The sequence below is a fragment of the Danio aesculapii genome, chromosome 7 (genome assembly GCF_903798145.1).
Source record: "Danio aesculapii chromosome 7, fDanAes4.1, whole genome shotgun sequence".
Taxonomy (NCBI): Eukaryota; Metazoa; Chordata; class Actinopteri; order Cypriniformes; family Danionidae; genus Danio; species Danio aesculapii.
This window is the reverse complement of record NC_079441.1, coordinates 54,785,184-54,804,284: the sequence shown is the minus strand read 5'-3', so window position 1 is coordinate 54,804,284 and position 19,101 is coordinate 54,785,184. Positions and strand designations below refer to the sequence as shown.

Below are 19,101 nucleotides of genomic sequence, written 5' to 3'. Positions count from 1 at the left end.
TCAGAATCAAATACCAGAGGCAAGTGAGTCTTGGGGGACTACGGAAGCTAATTACAGGGTGTCAAGATAACATAAAGAATAGCTGGATACGCTGTCCCTTTTAATAAATGAGACAAAAAGAGATGATGACAAATAGAGTAAATTAGACAGCAGATCTATGATTCCCCATAGGACAATTTGAACAACAGGATTTGGTATTACATTATGGCAATTGCTCTTTTGTTGCCCTACATATTTGCATTATAAAACTTTCCAGACTCTGCCCTACATTACTAATAATTTGTTCTCATTATTGGTTTTTGTAAATTGCTGTTATGCAATCTTTTATGTGTTCTATATAAACAATATGAAACTTCAATAAAATTGAAAATAATTAGCTTTCGGGTAGCAAATCTCCAATGGCTCATCTTCAAATTGTTTGAGAAGTCATAACAAGATAAGATAGACCTCCTTTTTGCTAATGAGCTTTTAAGTGACATTCTTATTAAAAAATTCCTTTAAAAAGTCCCTTGTCATGGCTAAGAATTAAATACGCTGATTAAAATGGAGAACTCAATGTTCCCTGCTTTGTCACACTTTTTGTATCACAAAATAGGTCTAAATACATTTTTAATTTATTAAAATGCTTTTTTAAATAACATTTTAAATGTCATTTTTAAGAAAATCATTCAATTAAACGGGACAATTAATTAATTGACAATGTAAGTCTTATATTACACGTTATACATTTATATATATATATATATATATATATATATATATATGGAGAAATTCTTATTTGTTTTATTTCGGCTAGAATAAAAGCAGTTTTCAATTTTTAAAAAACCATTAACCCCTTTAAGCTATATATTTTTTTAATAGTCTACAGAACAAACCATCACTACACAATAACTTGCCTAATTACCCTAACCTGCCTAGTTAACCTAATTAACTTACTTAAGCCTTTAAATGTCAATTTAAGCTGTATAGAAGTGTCTTATTTAGTATTTAGTAAAATATTATGTACTGTCACCATGGCAAAGATAAAATAAATCAGTTATTAGAAATGAGTTATTAAAACTATTATGATTAGAAATAAGTTGAAAAAATCTGCTCTTCGTTAAACAGAAATTGGGAAAAAAAGGGGCTAATAATTCTGACTACAACTAAATACATAAACATGTGTATGTTTTAAGAACATTATGAGATTAAATCATTTTGATCATTCTGGAGGCCAAAAAATATCAATATTTTCAGATCTTTGTGGTGTTGCAATAATTGTGGTCACTATGTATCATATGAGTATGGAGTATATTATTGTTTCGCTTCACTTCTTTCTCTTTGTTTCCTTTTTTTCTTTTTTTTGGTGCAAGTCCCAGTTCACCATGGTAACTGCATGACAGCAGCCAATCACTGAGCAGATTACAGGCAGATGCAAATTCAGGCGAAGATTATAAGAGGAGGGCAAACAATCTCTTGGTTGCACCTGCCTCATTTGATTGGCAAATTAGCTCCGACAAGAGCCTTTGGAAACACTATTGGCACCTAAACACGTGCAGGCTTAAATGATAGCTCCTTGTTATCAATGATGCAACAAATCATTTTGACTACTCCATTCCCAACTGCAATACAAATGTAGACTTCATAAGCATTAGGATATGTATCTTTCATGTTTGAATTATTATCATTAAGCCCTTTGTAGTCCTTTGAAGTAAAAGCCACTGGCCTTTGATGAGTATAAGAACAAAGAGGAAGAAGGACCTTGGTGTTTAAGACCCTCAGTGTGTATCTACTCACCTTTAGGTCACGATGGACCACTCCCATCTGGTGGCAGTGGAGAACGGCCTCGAGGATCTGCTGAATGCAATGACTGCATGCAAACACCAGGGGGTGTGGGTTAGTGACAAGCACACACTCACTGTCTGTGCACAGCTTTGAGAGCAAGGGAGCAGGAGCTTTGAGGTGATGAATGTGGACTTGAGTGGGCTTCACATTACTTAAAGTTCCAAACGATTCTGAATAATACACTGAAATAGGGCTGAGCGTTTGTAATGTATTTATTTATAAGTATTTTTTTTAACTACAGTTGAAATAAATATTATTCACCCTCCTGTGTATTTCTTTCTTTTTCAAATATTTCCCAAATTATGTTTAACAGAGCAAGACATTTTTCACAGTATTTCCTATAACATGTTTTCTTCTAGATAAAGTCCTATTTGGTTTATTTTGGCTAGAATAAAATTATTATTATTATTATTTTTATATTTTAAGGTCCAAATTAGTAGTCCCTTAAAGCTATTTTTTTCGATAGTCTATAGAATAAACTATCGTAATACAATAACTTGGCTAATTAGCCTAACCTGCCTAGTTAACCTAATTAACCTAGTTAAGCCTTTAAATGTCACTTTAAGCTGTATAGAAGTGTCTTGAAAAATATCTAGTCAAATATTATATACTTTCATCATGGCAAAGATAAAATAAATCAGTTTAAATAAAAGGGATGTTCATATGAGTGTCATGAAGTCTTTAAAAATCATGACATGACATGAATATGAATGAGATTTTATGCATGTTTATGACAACTGTTTTTAAATGTCAACGGCTTGCTTATGTCTTTTCAAATGCAAATGTGACATTGTTTGAGATGTATTTGTTATGACAACTTGATAAACAAAAAACATCATAACCTGTGTTTTTATCATGATAACTTGATATTACTAAGACAACATAACCTATAGGTGTCTTTGTCATGACATTGTGACATTATCAAGACAACATATGTCTTAAATGATCAATTGAACAAACACTGTGCTAAGACAGATCGCACTATTATGGCTTTTTTTCATTCCTTCAAAGCCTGTTTTAACACTTTTATATGTTTGTAATCATTTTTATTTATTTTTTTTATTTTCTTGTTTCTTTTATTCCTGTTTTAAGAGTTCATACTTAGCTGATGATTGATTATAAAGCAAATTTGGCATGCTGTCCCTGGAGAGAGCCCTGAGCTCATAAGATCCTTGAGCCCAGGGCTCTCTCCTGTTTGCAGTGCGAGAGACGAGGTTGAGCTCAGGTAAGTCTCAAAAAATCCCTCCCTCCCTCATAATGTTTATGATGAGTTATGTTTTCTTGGTAATGTCAAATTGCCATGACAAAGACAAAAACAGGTTATGGTGTAATTCATATTTCAGAGTTCATATTTTAGGGCATGACTCAAAAGAAAATGAAAAAGTCTAATTAAAATGTAATACTTTGTTTTCTTTTGTCTCAGTCAGTTGTAAGTGTTTCTGTTGTGTTTAAATCATTCTGCTTTGCAAGACTACTTTCTGTTTCTTCAACAGCTCATTTTAGACTCTCATTTTCTTCTGTCTTCTTTGACCCTACAGATCAGACAGATCACTCTAATATATAAGATGTTAAGTAATCTAAAATTATTGATACAAATAAATAAAAAAATGATCATTACAAATTACCTTATCTCTGTAACAATTTGAGAGAATCTAAAAATATTACATTGATATGCGTTAGTATTTCATAACTACTGTATATTTAACAAATTAAATCTATTTATATACTGTAGCAAATACTGTTTAATTGGCTGTACTGTATGTAAGAATTTCCAAGTATTGATCACTTTATACACAAAATTTTTGAACAATGCTAAATGCTGAAAAAGGTTTAATGAATACTAAATATTAGACCTTCAAATATACACTCACCGGCCACTTTATTAGATACACCTGTCCAATTACTCCTTAAAGCAAATTTCAAATCAGTCAATTATAGCAACACAATGCATTTAGGCATGTAGACATGGTCAAGACGATCTGCTGCAGTTCAAACTGAGCATCAGAATGGGAACGGAAGGTGATTTAAGTGACTTTGAACGTGGAATAGTTGTTGGTGACAGACGGGCTGGTCTGAGTATTTCAGAAACTGCTGATCTACTTGGATTTTCACGCACAACCATCTCTAGGGTTTACAGAGAATGGTTCGAAAAAAATTAAATATGCAGTGAGCGGCAGTTTTGTTGGTGCAAATGTCTTATTGAAGCCAAAGGTCAGAGGAGAACAGCCAGACTGGTTCCAGTTGATAAAAAGGCAGCAGTAAATAAGCACTCGTTACAACAGAGCTATACAGAAAAAGCATCTCTGAATGCACAACACATCCAAACTTAAGGCAGATGGGCTACAGCAGCAGAAGACCACATCGGGTGCCACTCCTGTCAGCTAAGAACAGGAAACTGAGGCTACAATTCACACAGGCTCACCAAAGACAATAGAAGATTGAAAAAATGTTGCCTGGTCTGATGAGTCTCAATTTCTGCTGTGAAATTCGGCTGGTAGGGTCAGACTGGTGGTGGTGATGTAATGGTGTGGGGATATTTTCTTGGCAAACTTGAATCACTAGTTTCTTGAGCATGACCATGAGTTCACTGTACTCAAATGGCCTCCACAGTCACCAGATCTCAATCCAATAGAGCACCTTCGGGATGTGGTGGAATGGGAGATTCTCAGCATGGATGTGAAGCCAAAAAATCTGCTCAACTGTGTGATTCTGTCATGTCAATATGGTCCAAAATCTCTGAGGAATATTTATAGTACATTGTTGAATCTATGCCATGAAGGATTAAGGCAGTTCTGAATGCAAAAAATGAGTTTAACCTGGTACTTGTATGGAGTCTAATAAAGTGGCCAGTAAGTTTATATTTGGAAGTATTATGCAAATATACAATTGCCTTACATTCATCCAAAGCCATTTTTAGTTATTTTAAAGTTTAATACAATTTTAATTAGCACACATATTTACTAAAGGTCCAACCTTGACATCATACTCTTCCAGTTACAATAGCAGATCCCTATATCTATAGGTGCTTTTATTGCCCAGCCCTACAGCGCAATGATAAATCAATGAGTTAGCAAATATCTGTGTTATTACTTTTAATATATATCAAATTGCCCATCATTACCTCTCCTGTCTTGCTCCCCAAATCTCAATCCAGAAGTGGTGTTTGCTTGGGCGACTTCATGCTTGACCCACTAAATCATTGACTTTTAGTGCCCGTTTTGCATCACAATCAAAAAGGGCACAGTCACCATCAACACACCAGAAATAAAAGAAAATCCTAAAGAGTCAAGCGCATAGTCCCCGGGCTAGGCACATTTCTGAGGAGCTACATGCACGATCATTTGTGTTATTAACCCCTCAGCCCACCGTCACACACGTATCTCAGTATGTAGCTGTGTTTTGAGGGATCAGGTTGGTAAGTAGAGAAGGCTTCCGCAATGGCAGCCCGTGGCTTTTTGTTTGGTTTGAAAGGACCGTGCCGGCAGGAGTGGAGGTCTGAGCCTGTCATACTAACCTTCAGGTCTCGATGTACAATGCCATTTAGGTGACAATGATTAACACTCTCTAGAATCTGCTGTATGCAATGACTGCGTGAGAGAGACACAGCGAGGAAGCCAAAGAGTTGAGCAAGCACAGTCAGAAAACAAATGCAACTAGCAAAAAAACAAAAACAGTGCAAACAGAAAGCAAATTCAGCTTAGACAGGAACAAATACTGTGCTTCAGTCTGTCGAATTTATTATAATACACTTGTATGTTTGATACAAAGGTGCATTTAAAGTTATAATTCACCCAGAAGAGAAAATCACACATGCTGTTTTTACTGGCTTCTTTCTTTCTTCTGTTAACACAAAAGCAGAAATTTGAGCTCTTTCACAGTACATTGAATGTGGATTTCAGGCTTTTCAGTACACAAAAGTATCTCTGTGAAATATTGTAATATATCTGAAGCCATAATATGTGGAAAACAGACAGGATTTGTTTATTATTATCATTAATAATATCTGTTATCTATCCTCATTATCTGTAATTGCTGTGACAACATTAAATCAGTGAGTTGAATCAGTGTAGCATCCTCATAAGAATTCAAAATCCAATGGTCTCTATGATATGCTGAGGTTAGTATAGCATTTGGGAAATGCAATCTAGATCAGTTGGGATTTAGATTTGGACCAGTTTTGTCATTGCATAAATTGATTTTTTGATATTATACACTCAAAAAATTTTTTTTGCTGCTAATTTATATAAAATGAGCTGAAACAACTCAATTCGTCAGAATTGTTTGGGGACAACTTAATTGTTTTATGTTCAATCCACTTAAATGTGTTAATTTAACTTACAGTAATCCATCTGTATTGGGACAACATGAACTAATTGTGTGGAACCCAGCATTTTTTACAGTGTAGAGAAAAACATGTATTTGCATGATTTGTAAATAAAAGCCCAAAAATAATTTTGAATAAGCCCTTGGAATAAACTATGTTTTGACCTCAAAATACATTTTTCATGATAGATTACTTGAGTATATAAGGATTTGTAAATGTTTACAATTTAATGTTTTCAACAGTAAGTGGCATGGAAGGGCATACACTGCGTAAAACATTCAGTTAAGGTCAGAATTATTAGCCCCCCTTTGAATTTATTTTTCTTTTTTAAGTATTTCCCAAATGATGAACAGAGCAAGGAAATTTTCACAGTATGTCTGATAATATTTTTTTCTTCTTGAGAAAGTCTTATTTGTTTTATTTCAGCAAGAATAAAAGCAGGTTTAAATTTTTTAGGAACCATTTTAAGGTAAACATTATTTTATTTAAACAAATTTTTTTTTTTTGACTGTCGACAAAACAGGTTTTTGTTAACACTGTTGGTTAGGTTTAGTGTTTAGTGTATATTAAACTTTATTTAAGCACATGTCATTTGATAACTGAAGCAAAATGTAATCAGACTAACATATTTTAGACTTTTCAGAAATTTAAGTAGAGTCATACAGGTATGTGTTATTTCCAGTAATACTGAGTTTAAACAAATAGTTGTTTTTCTAAAGAAAAAGATTTTTGAAAAAAGTGATATTACTAAAATACGTGGTGGAAAAACTAAATGAACCTCAATGCTCTGACTTCTCTATAAGTCAAAAGAGTCAATTAAGTCAGTGGTTCTATTGGGATGTATCCAAAATTGCCCCCATGCCCTAAAATGGTGTCCGGAATAATATTGGACATTTTGAAGTGCACTCAATCAATCCCAAAATACACTGCAGCAGACTTGGTCTGTGTCATGTCATAGCTGGGGATGTGGTCTGGGGTAGAATCAGCATGGAGAAAAACAATTCCTCCCCCTCTATTGGGAATTAGTATCTGTAACGCGGAGTCTGACCATCACCAAATAAACTAAAGTGGGACAATTACTAATTGTGAAAAAATGGGACATTACCAACATTAAAATTTTAACCTGAAACTAAATAAATGAATGTCTAAAAAAAAACATTTTATTCTGTCTGTCAGATTGTATATGTTTTGACCCTTCCAAAAAACACAATTACAACACATTGCAATGTATTGTCTTTATTTTACATGTCATTTGAATTCAGGAATTCACCTGCTCCACATTTTAGACAGCCGTCTGTCAAGTAGATGAAACTACACCATAACAGAATAAAGGGCTCAATAAAAGGCAAGAATGCATGCACATTTCCTTAATACAACAATAAACCACAAACAGATATTTTCACAATATGAGACGTGCGGGACAAAATGTGAAGCAGGTGACCAAACTATCAGATTCGAATGTTTTTTGCAGTATATAAAATTAAGATTGGGATATTTAAACTTATCTTAGGTGAAAAACCTTACACAGCAACTTTTTGATATTAAATCGCAATAAATAATTTAAAAAAATCCTTATTTCACTCAACAAGAGCATACCTATAATCTGAATCCTATCTGTGTACATTTCTATATAAATGAACAATTAATTAAGTAATGTTTTAATACATGACAGAAATCAGTATACTTTGTTTTATTACTAATAAACAGCTGAGTTAAATATCTATCATTTATCAACCAGCAAAGCACAACCAAAATGATATTCCTTCCGGTCCACTGAACGCTCAAATTCACTTACTTATTTTATTCACTCCTTCAAGTGGACTATTGTAAGGAATAGTGAATAAGGGTACAGAGTTGATTTTGGATACAACACGAATGTGTCGATTAACAGACACTTAACAAAGTGCAGAGCAGTGAGTCCCGAATTACACTCAAAAAATTATGTTTGCTGTTTGTTTACTTCATTAAAATGAGATGAAACAACAAAATTCTTGAGTTTGGGCTACAGTACAACTTAATTGTTTTATGTTCAATTCACTTAAATTTGTAAAATCTAATAAGTTAACTTAACTCCTTCATGTTGTCCCAACACAAATCAATTGTGTGGAACCCGGCATTTTTTACAGTGTATGTTTGTGTGCTCTAAAGCGATCATGTGACAATAATGCAAACAATAACACTACTGCCAAATAATGAGGCATGTCTCATGTTTCCTTAATTAAGACCACGTCCCAAATAACGTTCTGTGCACAGCTTAAAAAAACGTTTGTAAACTTGAGGCAAAATGTACACTTTTTTTAGAGAAAAAATTAGAAATCATTAGAATCGTGAAGCATAAAGCTGGGGACATCTTGATTTAGTCCTGCTTCGCTGCCTCAGCATATCAATTTTTACAATCATTCAAGGAACAACAAATTCAAAAATCTACCAAGACATTTTAAAGAATGTAAAAACTGCACCTCTTATACTGTAAGCTTTCGAAATGTTGGTTAAGACAGCAAGAAAATAATCCAAAGCACAAAATAAATCTAGTAATAAATAATAAAAAAAAAGAGTACACATTTCCTTAAGTCCTGCCTGAAATGGTCCAAAACTGCAAAGATCTAATAAGCAACTAGAGAAAAGTTTGAGTGGAGATTTTGCTGCTAACTACTACAATCAAGGGTTCACTTTACAACGTATCAAATAAAATGTTAAAACCATTATTGCTTGTGTTCTTTGTCAGTCTTTGTTAAGTACCGAGATTGAAATGTCTCACATCAAGGACTCGCATATCTGTGAATAACCACTTAATCATTGATTTTAAAGTAAAGTTTTTAAAATCATTGGTTTTTAAAGTAAAGGGTAAAAATAGTGACAGAATTTTCCTTTATGGGTGAATTATACTTTTTTAAATAATAAAAATAATCACAGAAGCACACAAAAAGACAGACTTAAGCCAGTGGTTCTTAAAACTTTGAACATTTTGTATGTCATTCGTATTTAACACACTTGATTTAGCTCCATGAACTGAATAATATGTGTCAAATAACAGAGATGAGAACCACTGGCCTAACAAATCCAAATTGATATAGTCCCTCAAATGAGCAACATAAAACAAATTATACAGATAGAAAATACAAGTACAAATAAGTTGGAAGGCATAATGCTTACACTTTAGGACATTACATCTTACAGTTGAGCAGAGAATAGATAAAACACATGGCCAATATTTCAAAATTGCTCTTTCAGTTTTGTGATACCACCAAAGTTAGGCATACTGTAATTCACAGACTTTTTCAAACCTGTAAAACTTCCATTCATCCTCACAACACAAAAAAAGACATTTACTGTATAATGAAATCTGAGAGGCTTCAGTTACTCGATTGACAGCAGTGAAAACATAAATGAAGTAGTACATGTGACTCCAGTGGAAAACAAACCAAAAACTTATTTAGGTCTGGAAGCACTATACTGTGCCACTTGCTCCACCCAAAACCCCCCTTGTGATATGCTGGTCCCCTTTCAAATGGCAATAGCACCAATAAATATGCAAAAAAGTTACAGAACGACTTTTTCAGTGAATTCAAAAATGTGATGTTATAGAATTTTTCTGGGAAAGCAGCATTCACACATCCATTCCAAAATACTGGTTAACTCTGGCATCATTAACCAGAAACGACCTCTAAACAACTGCGCTTGTATTTGTAAACATGAAGAGAGTCAGTCTTTTTGTTGATGTTTTCACTTTTAATTAAAACTTGAGCATTTACGCAGCTGCTTTTGTCCCAGAGACAAATCAAAGAACTTAAATATAAGAGAAACGTTCAACCTATCAATAAATAAGTCCCAGGAGCTACGTTTGAATGCTTTTTGAGATCTCAAATTTTCTCGCACGTGCCATTCGCGCCTGCTGTTCTTGCGTAAATCCACCAGAGGCAGAGGCCGCTGTCGACTGCCTGACTTATTGATCGGGTGACCCACCCTCCTCCTTCACAAAACCCAATCAATAGTGTTTTCAAAAGCACCAATTGACCCACCCACCCCTTCCCTAAACCCAATCAACAGTTTTAAAAAGCGATCCAGAAAAAGAAAAGTAAATAAACAGATTTTTACCACGTTTTCAGATTTTACCTCATTCTCACCCTGTTATTTACTTGTTTATTTTATTTTTTGACTTCTGTTTTTGTCTTACCTGCTTTCTGTAGAAGTTCTTTACCAGACTCAAAGCCCATCGACGTGGTCAACTCCTCTCGGCATCTCAAGTCTCAAGTACCTGACGAGCTAACTGGACAAACTGATAACAGCGGGAAAGCCGTCCAAATGGAGGTAAGTGGTCAGCTGGTAAGCGCGAAAAGGAACTGCGTCATACGGCCTTGTATCGTTCATTTTAAAGATAAAATGCAGCCAAACGTAGCTCTGGTTCCCCTTCGGATGGGGAACTCCAATGCTATGTGGAAACTTCCACTATGGGGATTTCGTCAGAAACCAATCATCTGAAAGAGTATAAAAACGCCCAATGAAATGCCAATGAGTTGGCGGTGTCAGCGTGCACAGGTGGCATCAATGACAATCAGTCATGCTATAAAGACGCAGCCAGTGCCATGCTCGACATCCTTTCGCTTTCAGAGCCTTTCACGAAGCTTCTGAGAGAGTCTTTGAGGGTATCTCTAACCTGTGTCTACAGAGAGAGATCGAGAAGCAGCTTCTCCCGGCCCAGAGCGCATATACGCAGTGGGAGATGGTCAAGCTGGGTTTTTCTCCCTTGCCTGGCGTCCTTTGGGTCCGGTCCTCCATGAGCAGTTTGTATATAGGAAAAAAGCTTTACTAAAAGAGCAACACGGTCGTGCAGCGAGTTTTTCTTAAGACGTCACTCCGTCCGTGCGTTTCTGGATGCGGTGGTTTCCTGTCCCCAGATGATGGGCACGAGCACAGCGTTTCATGTCTGGGGGTTCAGCATGTTAATGCGGTGCTCACGGGCAGTGCATGCCATCACTGTGATGCCATGTCTGTTGCGCAGTTAAGATCGCGGCTCGCTCTTGCAAAAGAGCGACCCACCCCAGTTGTCACCCGCACTGCGGTTGGCACTCGGGCAGATATGAGGGTTACAGTGGGAGTAAATCCCCCGCCCTCGGGCTGCGGACCTCTCGCTCCTCCACACGCTCCATCCAAGCTTCAGGTGAAGAGAAGCGCTCCGTCCTTGGATGGTCGCTCTCTCACATGATGACACCAAGGATCAGATGTCCATCGCTGCATCGGAAGATGGGCTGTCATTGTCTGATGAGGATGCGAGCCTGCTCGCTCCCTCCCTGAGCATGAGCTCCGCACCGCAACCGACTATGCTCTTAAAAAAAAAGTCGGCTGTGTGTGCCCTGGGAAGGAGGATGGTCGCATTCGTGGTCCAGGAACGCCACCCCAGGTGATTATGCGTGTTGTTGACAAAGTTCGCTTTCTTAACTCACCCATATTGCAGGCTGGCCTGTTCGGCGACACCGTCAGTGAATTTGCCCAAGAATATCTCTATCTCTATCGGCGGGATTGTATGACCGCTCCTCCCCCGCCGAACCATCCACATCCACTGCTTTTTTGCCGAGGACACTCGCCTGCAGCTTTTGCTCTGCTGTCCCCGCCTGCGCCTACGGCCAAGCACCTGCGCCGAGCATCTCGCAGGCAACCAGCATCTCCCACCCCAGGGCGCCGCTAAGTTCAGTAAACGAACCACGAAGCATCCCTGAGACGGGCCATCTGAGGAGGAGGGAATTTGCTCTTTCCCCGCTGGAGGGCGGGGAACTTCATTTAATGGCGTAAAAAAAAAAAGCCCATCGTGATCAGACTTGGCTATGCGATACAGTTCGCGAAACACCCTCCCAGGTTCACGGGCATGTATTTCACCATGGTCAGCGCTGCGTCCGGCCCTGTCTTGCAAGAGGAGCTTGCTGTCCTCCTGGCGAAGGATGCAATCGAGCCGGTCCCTCCAGCCGAGATGGAGCGTGGGTTTTATAGCCCGTACTTCATCATGCCCAAAAAAGAGCGGAGGGCTATGGCCAATCCTAGATCTGCGCGTTTTGAACCGCGGCCTTCACAGGCTGCGCTTCAGAATGCTTATGCAGATGCGCATCACCCGATGCGTTCGTCCTCGGGATTGGTTTGCAGCAATAGACCTGAAGGACATGTATTTCCATGTCTCCATACTTCCATGCCACAAAACTGCAGTTTGCGTTCGAGGGTCGAGCATGGCAGTACGGGTCCTCCCCTTCAGGCTTTCTCTGTCTCCACGGGTTTTCACCAAGCTCGCGGAGGGTGCCCTCACGGCCGTTCGGCTCGCGGGCATCCGCATGCTCAATTATCTTGATGACTGGCTAATTTTAGCCCACTCTCGGGAGCAATTGATTATGCACAGAGACAAGGTGCTCCGGCACCTCCGCCTGTTGGGGTTTCAGGTCAACCGAGAAAAGAGCAAGCTCGCCCCCGTGCAGAGCATCTCCTTTCTCGGGTTGAACCTGGACTTGATCACCATAAAGGTGTGCCTCTCACGAGAACGTGCCGAGCTAATGCTGAACTGTCTGAGAGAGTTTGACAAGAAAAATGGTCCCCCTGAAATCTTTTCAAAGGCTCCTGGGGCATATGGCATCTGCAGCCGCGGCCACGCCGCTCAGATTGCTCGATATGAGTCCACTACAGTGTTGGCTTTACGATCGGGTCCCCAGACACGCATGGCATGCAGGCACACACCGAGTGACTGTCACTGCGCTGTGTCGCCGCACCCTCACCCCCTGGAGGGACACCACCTTCCTTCGGGCCGGAATGCCCCTAGGTCAGACATCCAGGCATGTTGTCATTTCGACAGATGCCTCCAGTACAGGTTGGGGAGCCGTGAGTTGCAGGCATGCTGCTGCGGACCAACTGCCTAGAGCTGTTGGCAGTGTTTCTCGCTATTCGCCGCTTTTTACCGGTGCTGAGGGGGCAACACATGCTGGTCAGGACGGACAGCACAGCTGCGGTAGTGTATACCAACCGTATGGGAGGTATACGCTCCCGCCGCATGTCTCAGCTCGCTCGCTGTCTGCTCCTCAGGAGTCATACGCGGCTGAAGTCGCTGCTTGCTATTCCCATCCATGATGGGCTCAACCGTGCGGCCGAAGGGCTCTCACCGAGAAGACACCCGATCTTGCCAGATAAGTGTTGTGCTTTCTTTTCTTCAGAACAGGTTGAAGCGCAGGCTGTCGCACTCCACACTGAAGGTTTACGTGGCCGCCATCTCCACTCATCATGTCGAGCATGGCACTGGCTGCGTCTTTATAGCATGACTGGTTGTCATTGCTGTGCACGCTGCAGCTGTGCACGCTGACGCTGCTAACTCATTGGCATTTCATTGGGCCGTTTTTATACTCTTTCAGATGATTGGTTTCTGACGAAATCCCCAAAGTGGAAGTTTCCACGTAGCATTTCCGTTCCCCCCTCGGGGAACGAAGGGTTACTTTAGTAACCGTAACATTCTTTGATTTGGCAAAAATACTCTGTATTGTGATATGAACATTTCAATGCTGCTTAGAGCAGAACAACAGTGTTCATCCATACACTGATTATATTACTTGCTCCTCTGCTGCACGCCCTGTCATTTTGCATTTTTATAGAAACACAATGTATTTAGTTCATTTAGAAAACAAATTGTAAAATTATAAACTAAATCTATCTTCTCTGCTCTAAAAAGCACACAAGCAGTAGAGTGAAGCAGGATTCAGCATTTTATACCAACAAGACAACAATTTAACCTTTTCTACAAGAAGGATCGTGGGAGAGGATTTAGCAGATCCTGGCCATCAGTATCTTATCTGTGTCTCTTAAATGTGTGCGCAGTACTGCCGCACCTCACACACAGGGTACACATGACTGCAAATTGAAAGTGAAATTTCACTGGAGTCACATAGACTAGTTCAATAATTATTTTATTACTTTTCAAGACCTTTGACATGATCGTTATCAATAGAGAAACAGAAACCTCTCAGAATTCATCATAAAAATCTCTAACTGTGTTTGAAGATGAACAAAAGTCTTACAGGTTTAGAATATTGTGTGACTAAGTAATTATTAACAGAATTTGAATTGGTGAATAATCTCTTTAGAGAGAAGCCAGATTTAAATTGGTGTTTTCTTACTAATAAGGTAAACCAAAATCACCACAGCACCCTCACATTGACACTAAAAATAAACAATGCTTCTTCTGTATAGTGTGAATTTAAGAATTGTGTGTGTGGAATTTTCTGGCTTATATGCAATGCACTTACAGTGGTCTATGGGGAACCATTTTCAAAACAATTTAAAGAAATATAATGCCTGAAGTGCATATATTTTGAACTGCAGGTCTCTGGAGAATTTTTTTTTTTTTCAGCAGGATGCTTGGATTGACTGATGGATATCTTGTAAAGGTCCAAAGACAGTAGACAATGGATTTCGGGTCCTAACTGAAGTTTGATTGCTTCCCATTCTGTATTGGTGCATCCCAAATCACATACCTAACATAATCACATAACCTAATTAACCTAGTTAAGCCTTTAAATGTCACTTTAAGCTGTATAGAAGTGTCTTGAAAAATATCTAATAAAATATTATTTACTGTCATAATGCCAAAGATAAAATAAATCAGTTATTAGAAATGAGTTATTAAAACTATTATGTTTAGAAATAAGTTGAAAAATCTTCTCTCCGTTAAACATAAATTCGGGAAAAAAAAAACAGGGGGGCTAATAATTCTGACTTCAACTGTATATCAATATATATAATGACACATGTCATGTGACATGGCCGATTTACTGTAGTATGTCCAAAATCCAATCATTCATTCATTCATTTATTCATCTACTTTTCATCGTAGTCCCTTTATTAATCTGGGGTTGCCACAGCAGAATGAACCGCCAACTTATCCAGCATATGTTTTACGCAGCGGATGCCCTTCCAGCTACAACTCATCACTGGGAAAGAAATCCAATCATACTTCCCAAATTCATACTACTGTACATACATTTTTAACAGTTAAGAAGAACATTCAAATGTTTAATACTCGAGCAGTATGTGACTATGTTTGGACAGTATTTTTTGGTCCTGTATGCTTTCTTAGGCGGCATGGTGGCTCAGTGGTTAGCACTGTCACCTTACAGCTGGTTCGAGCCTCGGCTGGGCCAGTTGGCCTTTCTGAGTTTGCATGTTCTCCCTGTGTTCGCCTAGTTCATTTCGCTGTGGCGATCCCTGATAAATAAAGGGGCTAAGCCGAAGGAAAATAAATGAAAGAATGTTTGCTTCATAAAGTGGAAGGCCTGAATCGCTATTGCTAATTAATGACCTCAAAGTAGATGAGCTGAAGGCATCGCATTTGATATTCTCTTGAATCTTTTAATAGTGTACACCTGAGTTCAGAAAACAGAACTCAATTTAATTAAAATAAACAAAACTGGGACATCGAAGGAACCTGACGAATCTGAGGAACCAGAACTGCTTTGGTTTTCCATAGATAAGAAAGCCATCATAGGACCATACATCTCATCTTTCATGGCAAAATTATTGCTGAAGTGACAAAAAACAACATGGCATCAACAATGCATTGCTTTTAATGTTAATAACTTTGCAAACCGAGACGGATATTACAATGATAATAATGTGTTCATGAAGGCCACCATAATTTGTATAGACAGAGATTAAAAACAATAATGCATTTAGTATTATGTTCTGCTGCTTTTTCAAATGTGGTCTTCAAAATGATTTGGCTGCATCTGAAATCAGCTACTACTTGAGTATGTACAACATTTGAATTTGAATATACTACACAACCGTTAGGAAAGAACGTTCTAAATAGTATGAATGTAAGTAGTATGAATGGAGCTCCGACGTACTGCATCCGCCATTTGTCATGATCACATGACTAACCAACATCAGTTGCGTCACTTCACTTCCATTCATGAATAATCTTGCGTGACATCTTGGGATATCGTAGCGTCCACCGTATGCACACTTCAGAATCTCGCCGGAAGTACTGTAGTAGGTCATCTTGGGTACTTATCACATACTGTTTTTCGAATACTATGAGTTCAGACATACTACTCGGCTCGCTTACTGTTTTTAACGTACTATACAGGGGTACTATCATAGTATGATGCATCGTTTGGGAAAAGAATGATGTAGTGACAAGTGTTTGTTAAAACCGTAGCTGCTTTGTCGCAGATCTATTGTTTGAATCATGTTAGTTATAATGTAAAACGTCCATAATGATTCTCTAAACGGGGTGGAGTAACAACTTCTTTAGAGAAAAAACACATACTTTTTTGTGCAAATTGTATTGTTTTACACGCACACGCATTTAAAAAAAAATTAAAAATTAGTTTTGGTAAAAACGTGCCTTCATTTTCCATATTAATTGAAATATATGTAAATGGCACATGTTGTAGGGCCTATGTTTGCTTTACAAATATTATTGAGAATATTCCATTTTTATTCTAAAACCACTTAGCTAACACTCTAATCCCATATATAAATCATATAAATCGTTAGGCTAATGGTTTCAATTTACAGTAGGCTATTTATTCAGAAAAGAAAAGAAATCCTACTTAATAATAATAATAATTATTATTATTATTATACATGTATAATTATTGTTGTTATTATTAACCGAATGTTCATTGGAACGATGGATTTGGGAAATGCCAAATCAACAAACTATGTTTGTAATGACGGAACTTGCGACCTTGGTTAACCGTGGTTTTCAGAAACGCAGCTCAGTATGGAAGTATGCAATTTGGACGCAGCCTGTATGTTCATCTCATTGGCATTGGTTACGGTAACCACATTCTCAGCCCCTGATGCAAGCGCTTATTACTTCTAGCCCAGCAATGTTTTGGTGCTACTTAAGAATTTCTTATCTGGTTTAGACCGGTGCTTTGGGTGTCGAAAAACAATAAACAAATTTGGAACTACCCAGCAGGCACACAACATTTTAGGACATTATTATTAGGTTAGATTTAGAAAATGATGTCAGGTGACCAAAATTCAATGTCTAGCCAGCGTCTAAGGACAACGCTATTTTGATGTCCAATTATGACGTAAAATTACGTTGACATTTGGTTGATTTTAGGTTGTGTTGGAAAGTGACCAAAATCCAATGTTTGATAGATAGTGGTAACGTCCACACAACGTGTAAAGGTGTAACATAATAAGACATTGATATTTGGTTGATTTTAGGTTGAATTTAGGTTTAAGGTTTGACGATGATGTCAGCCTGATGTTGGGTTCTTATGTCCCAATTTTCATTTCCAAATAAAATACAGAGTCTCCACGACGTTGGAGTACAACATCAATATGACGTCATGTTGACGTCCTGTGCCTGCAGGGTAGGTTCTGGATCTAAAACTGCACTGGAACTGCCTTGGTCGAAAAAGGGTACAAGTGTGCACATAAAGTGAAAGCCCCCTAAGTCCAGAATTGGGAAAACAAAATACATAAATCAGTAGAAGCTAAATGCTAAGCATCTATGGAAAAGGATTGTGTAGGTGTTTGCTAGCACTGCGAATTTAGCTGGGTTGTGTGAATGGAGGGGCATCTGGTGTCTAAAATAAATGCTAGAGTAATTGGCAGTTCATTCCGCTCTGGTTACTCCTGATAAAACAGGAAATAAGCCAAAGGAAAGTGAGTGAGTGAGTGAGTGAGTGAGTGAGTGAGTGAGGGAGGATGAGGGGATGGGGTTAGATAATATTTTGATGATGGATATCCTGTTTGGTGGGAGGAATGACAGGTGAAAAAGCAAATATACTGAATAATAGAGATTGCCCCATAAAATTCCACTGTGAGTGCATTATTGTTTAATAGGTGAATAATATACTTCACAATTATGTATATTTGCCATTTTTAAAGCTTCATAATTATTTAAATTAGCCTTCAGTTAACGGTGTTGCACACAGTGTTTAATGAATGCCTTCTAATACTGTGAGTGGGGTTAAAATGTATTTGAACACAAGCACTAACCTGGCATCAGCCTCACTGTAGTATTCCCTGGCAACAATATCTTCAAATAGCTCCCCTCCTGTGACTCTGAAAAAGTTCAACACATCAAAAAGTGTAATTTCAGCAACTGTAATAAACAGGAAGCTCAGCGTGTAAGAGATTTACATTTGCATCTTGATAAGACCGGAAAGAAACGAGAAAAGTTTTTAGTACATGATGAAGAATGTGACAAATAAATGTGATGAATTCCATTAGAAAGTGTGCATTACTCTGCTCACTCTGATGTAAGTACTCTGAACAGTACTTAAATTAACACATCAGGCATTTTCATCTGAATTAAAAGGTTGTCTTGGCAACACAGCAGCAAAATTCATTACACCATTTAAGAATCTTCAAACTAATATACTTATGAATTATCCATCTATTTAAAAAGTTTTCAAATGTCTAGTATGTTAAACAATTTACCTCATGTTGACATGATTTGTAAGAAAAATTCACCAAAAACAGAAAAAACTACTTCCCAAAGTTATTACTGAACTTGTGCTTTGCTAAAGACTTCATTTTGAAAACTACTTTGTAGCGTCCATTTATTTAAATGCAAACAAAAAAAGGTTTAAATTTAAAAAAGGATAATGATAAACAATATCAGATGTATATTCAAGAGCCCCTATTTTGGGTTTTTGAAAATGACCTTCCATGCAGTGTGTAACACAGCTCTAAGTGAATGAAAACATCCAGCTAAGGCTTTAATCTGAAAGTGCACCATGTTTAAAACTATTAATTCATCTACAAAAGAGTCGACTCATAGTTGTTCAAATGAATCGCAGCTGTAACGAGTCTTTAGCCGTGTCGGCGTGATGTCGATATGGAACTCAAGCCCCGACCATTTGTTGCACGTGCAGACCTGGGAAAATTAACCCCCCCCCGGCCCCGCCCACAAATACCGTAAAAAAAAAAACACTAGCTACGTTTCCATCCACCTATTTTAT

At 38.0% G+C, this 19,101-nt stretch overlaps 1 protein-coding gene across 5 annotated transcripts in view; it reads right to left on the bottom strand.

Moving 5' to 3' along the window:
• The window catches only part of camk2d1 (calcium/calmodulin-dependent protein kinase (CaM kinase) II delta 1), a 174,084-nt gene that overhangs the window by 69,418 nt on the left and 85,565 nt on the right, over positions 1-19,101 (bottom strand). For 3 of the 5 annotated variants that reach the window (XM_056462189.1, XM_056462190.1, XM_056462192.1), the window contains exons 5-6: positions 18,134-18,199; positions 5,339-5,411 (exon numbers count right to left, since the gene is read on the bottom strand). In XM_056462189.1, coding sequence (XP_056318164.1) covers positions 5,339-5,411; positions 18,134-18,199 — 139 coding nt within the window. Of the gene's footprint in view, positions 1-1,776; positions 1,850-5,338; positions 5,412-18,133; positions 18,200-19,101 lie in introns of all 5 variants that reach the window. The other 2 variants (XM_056462188.1, XM_056462191.1) reach the window with 1 other exon arrangement.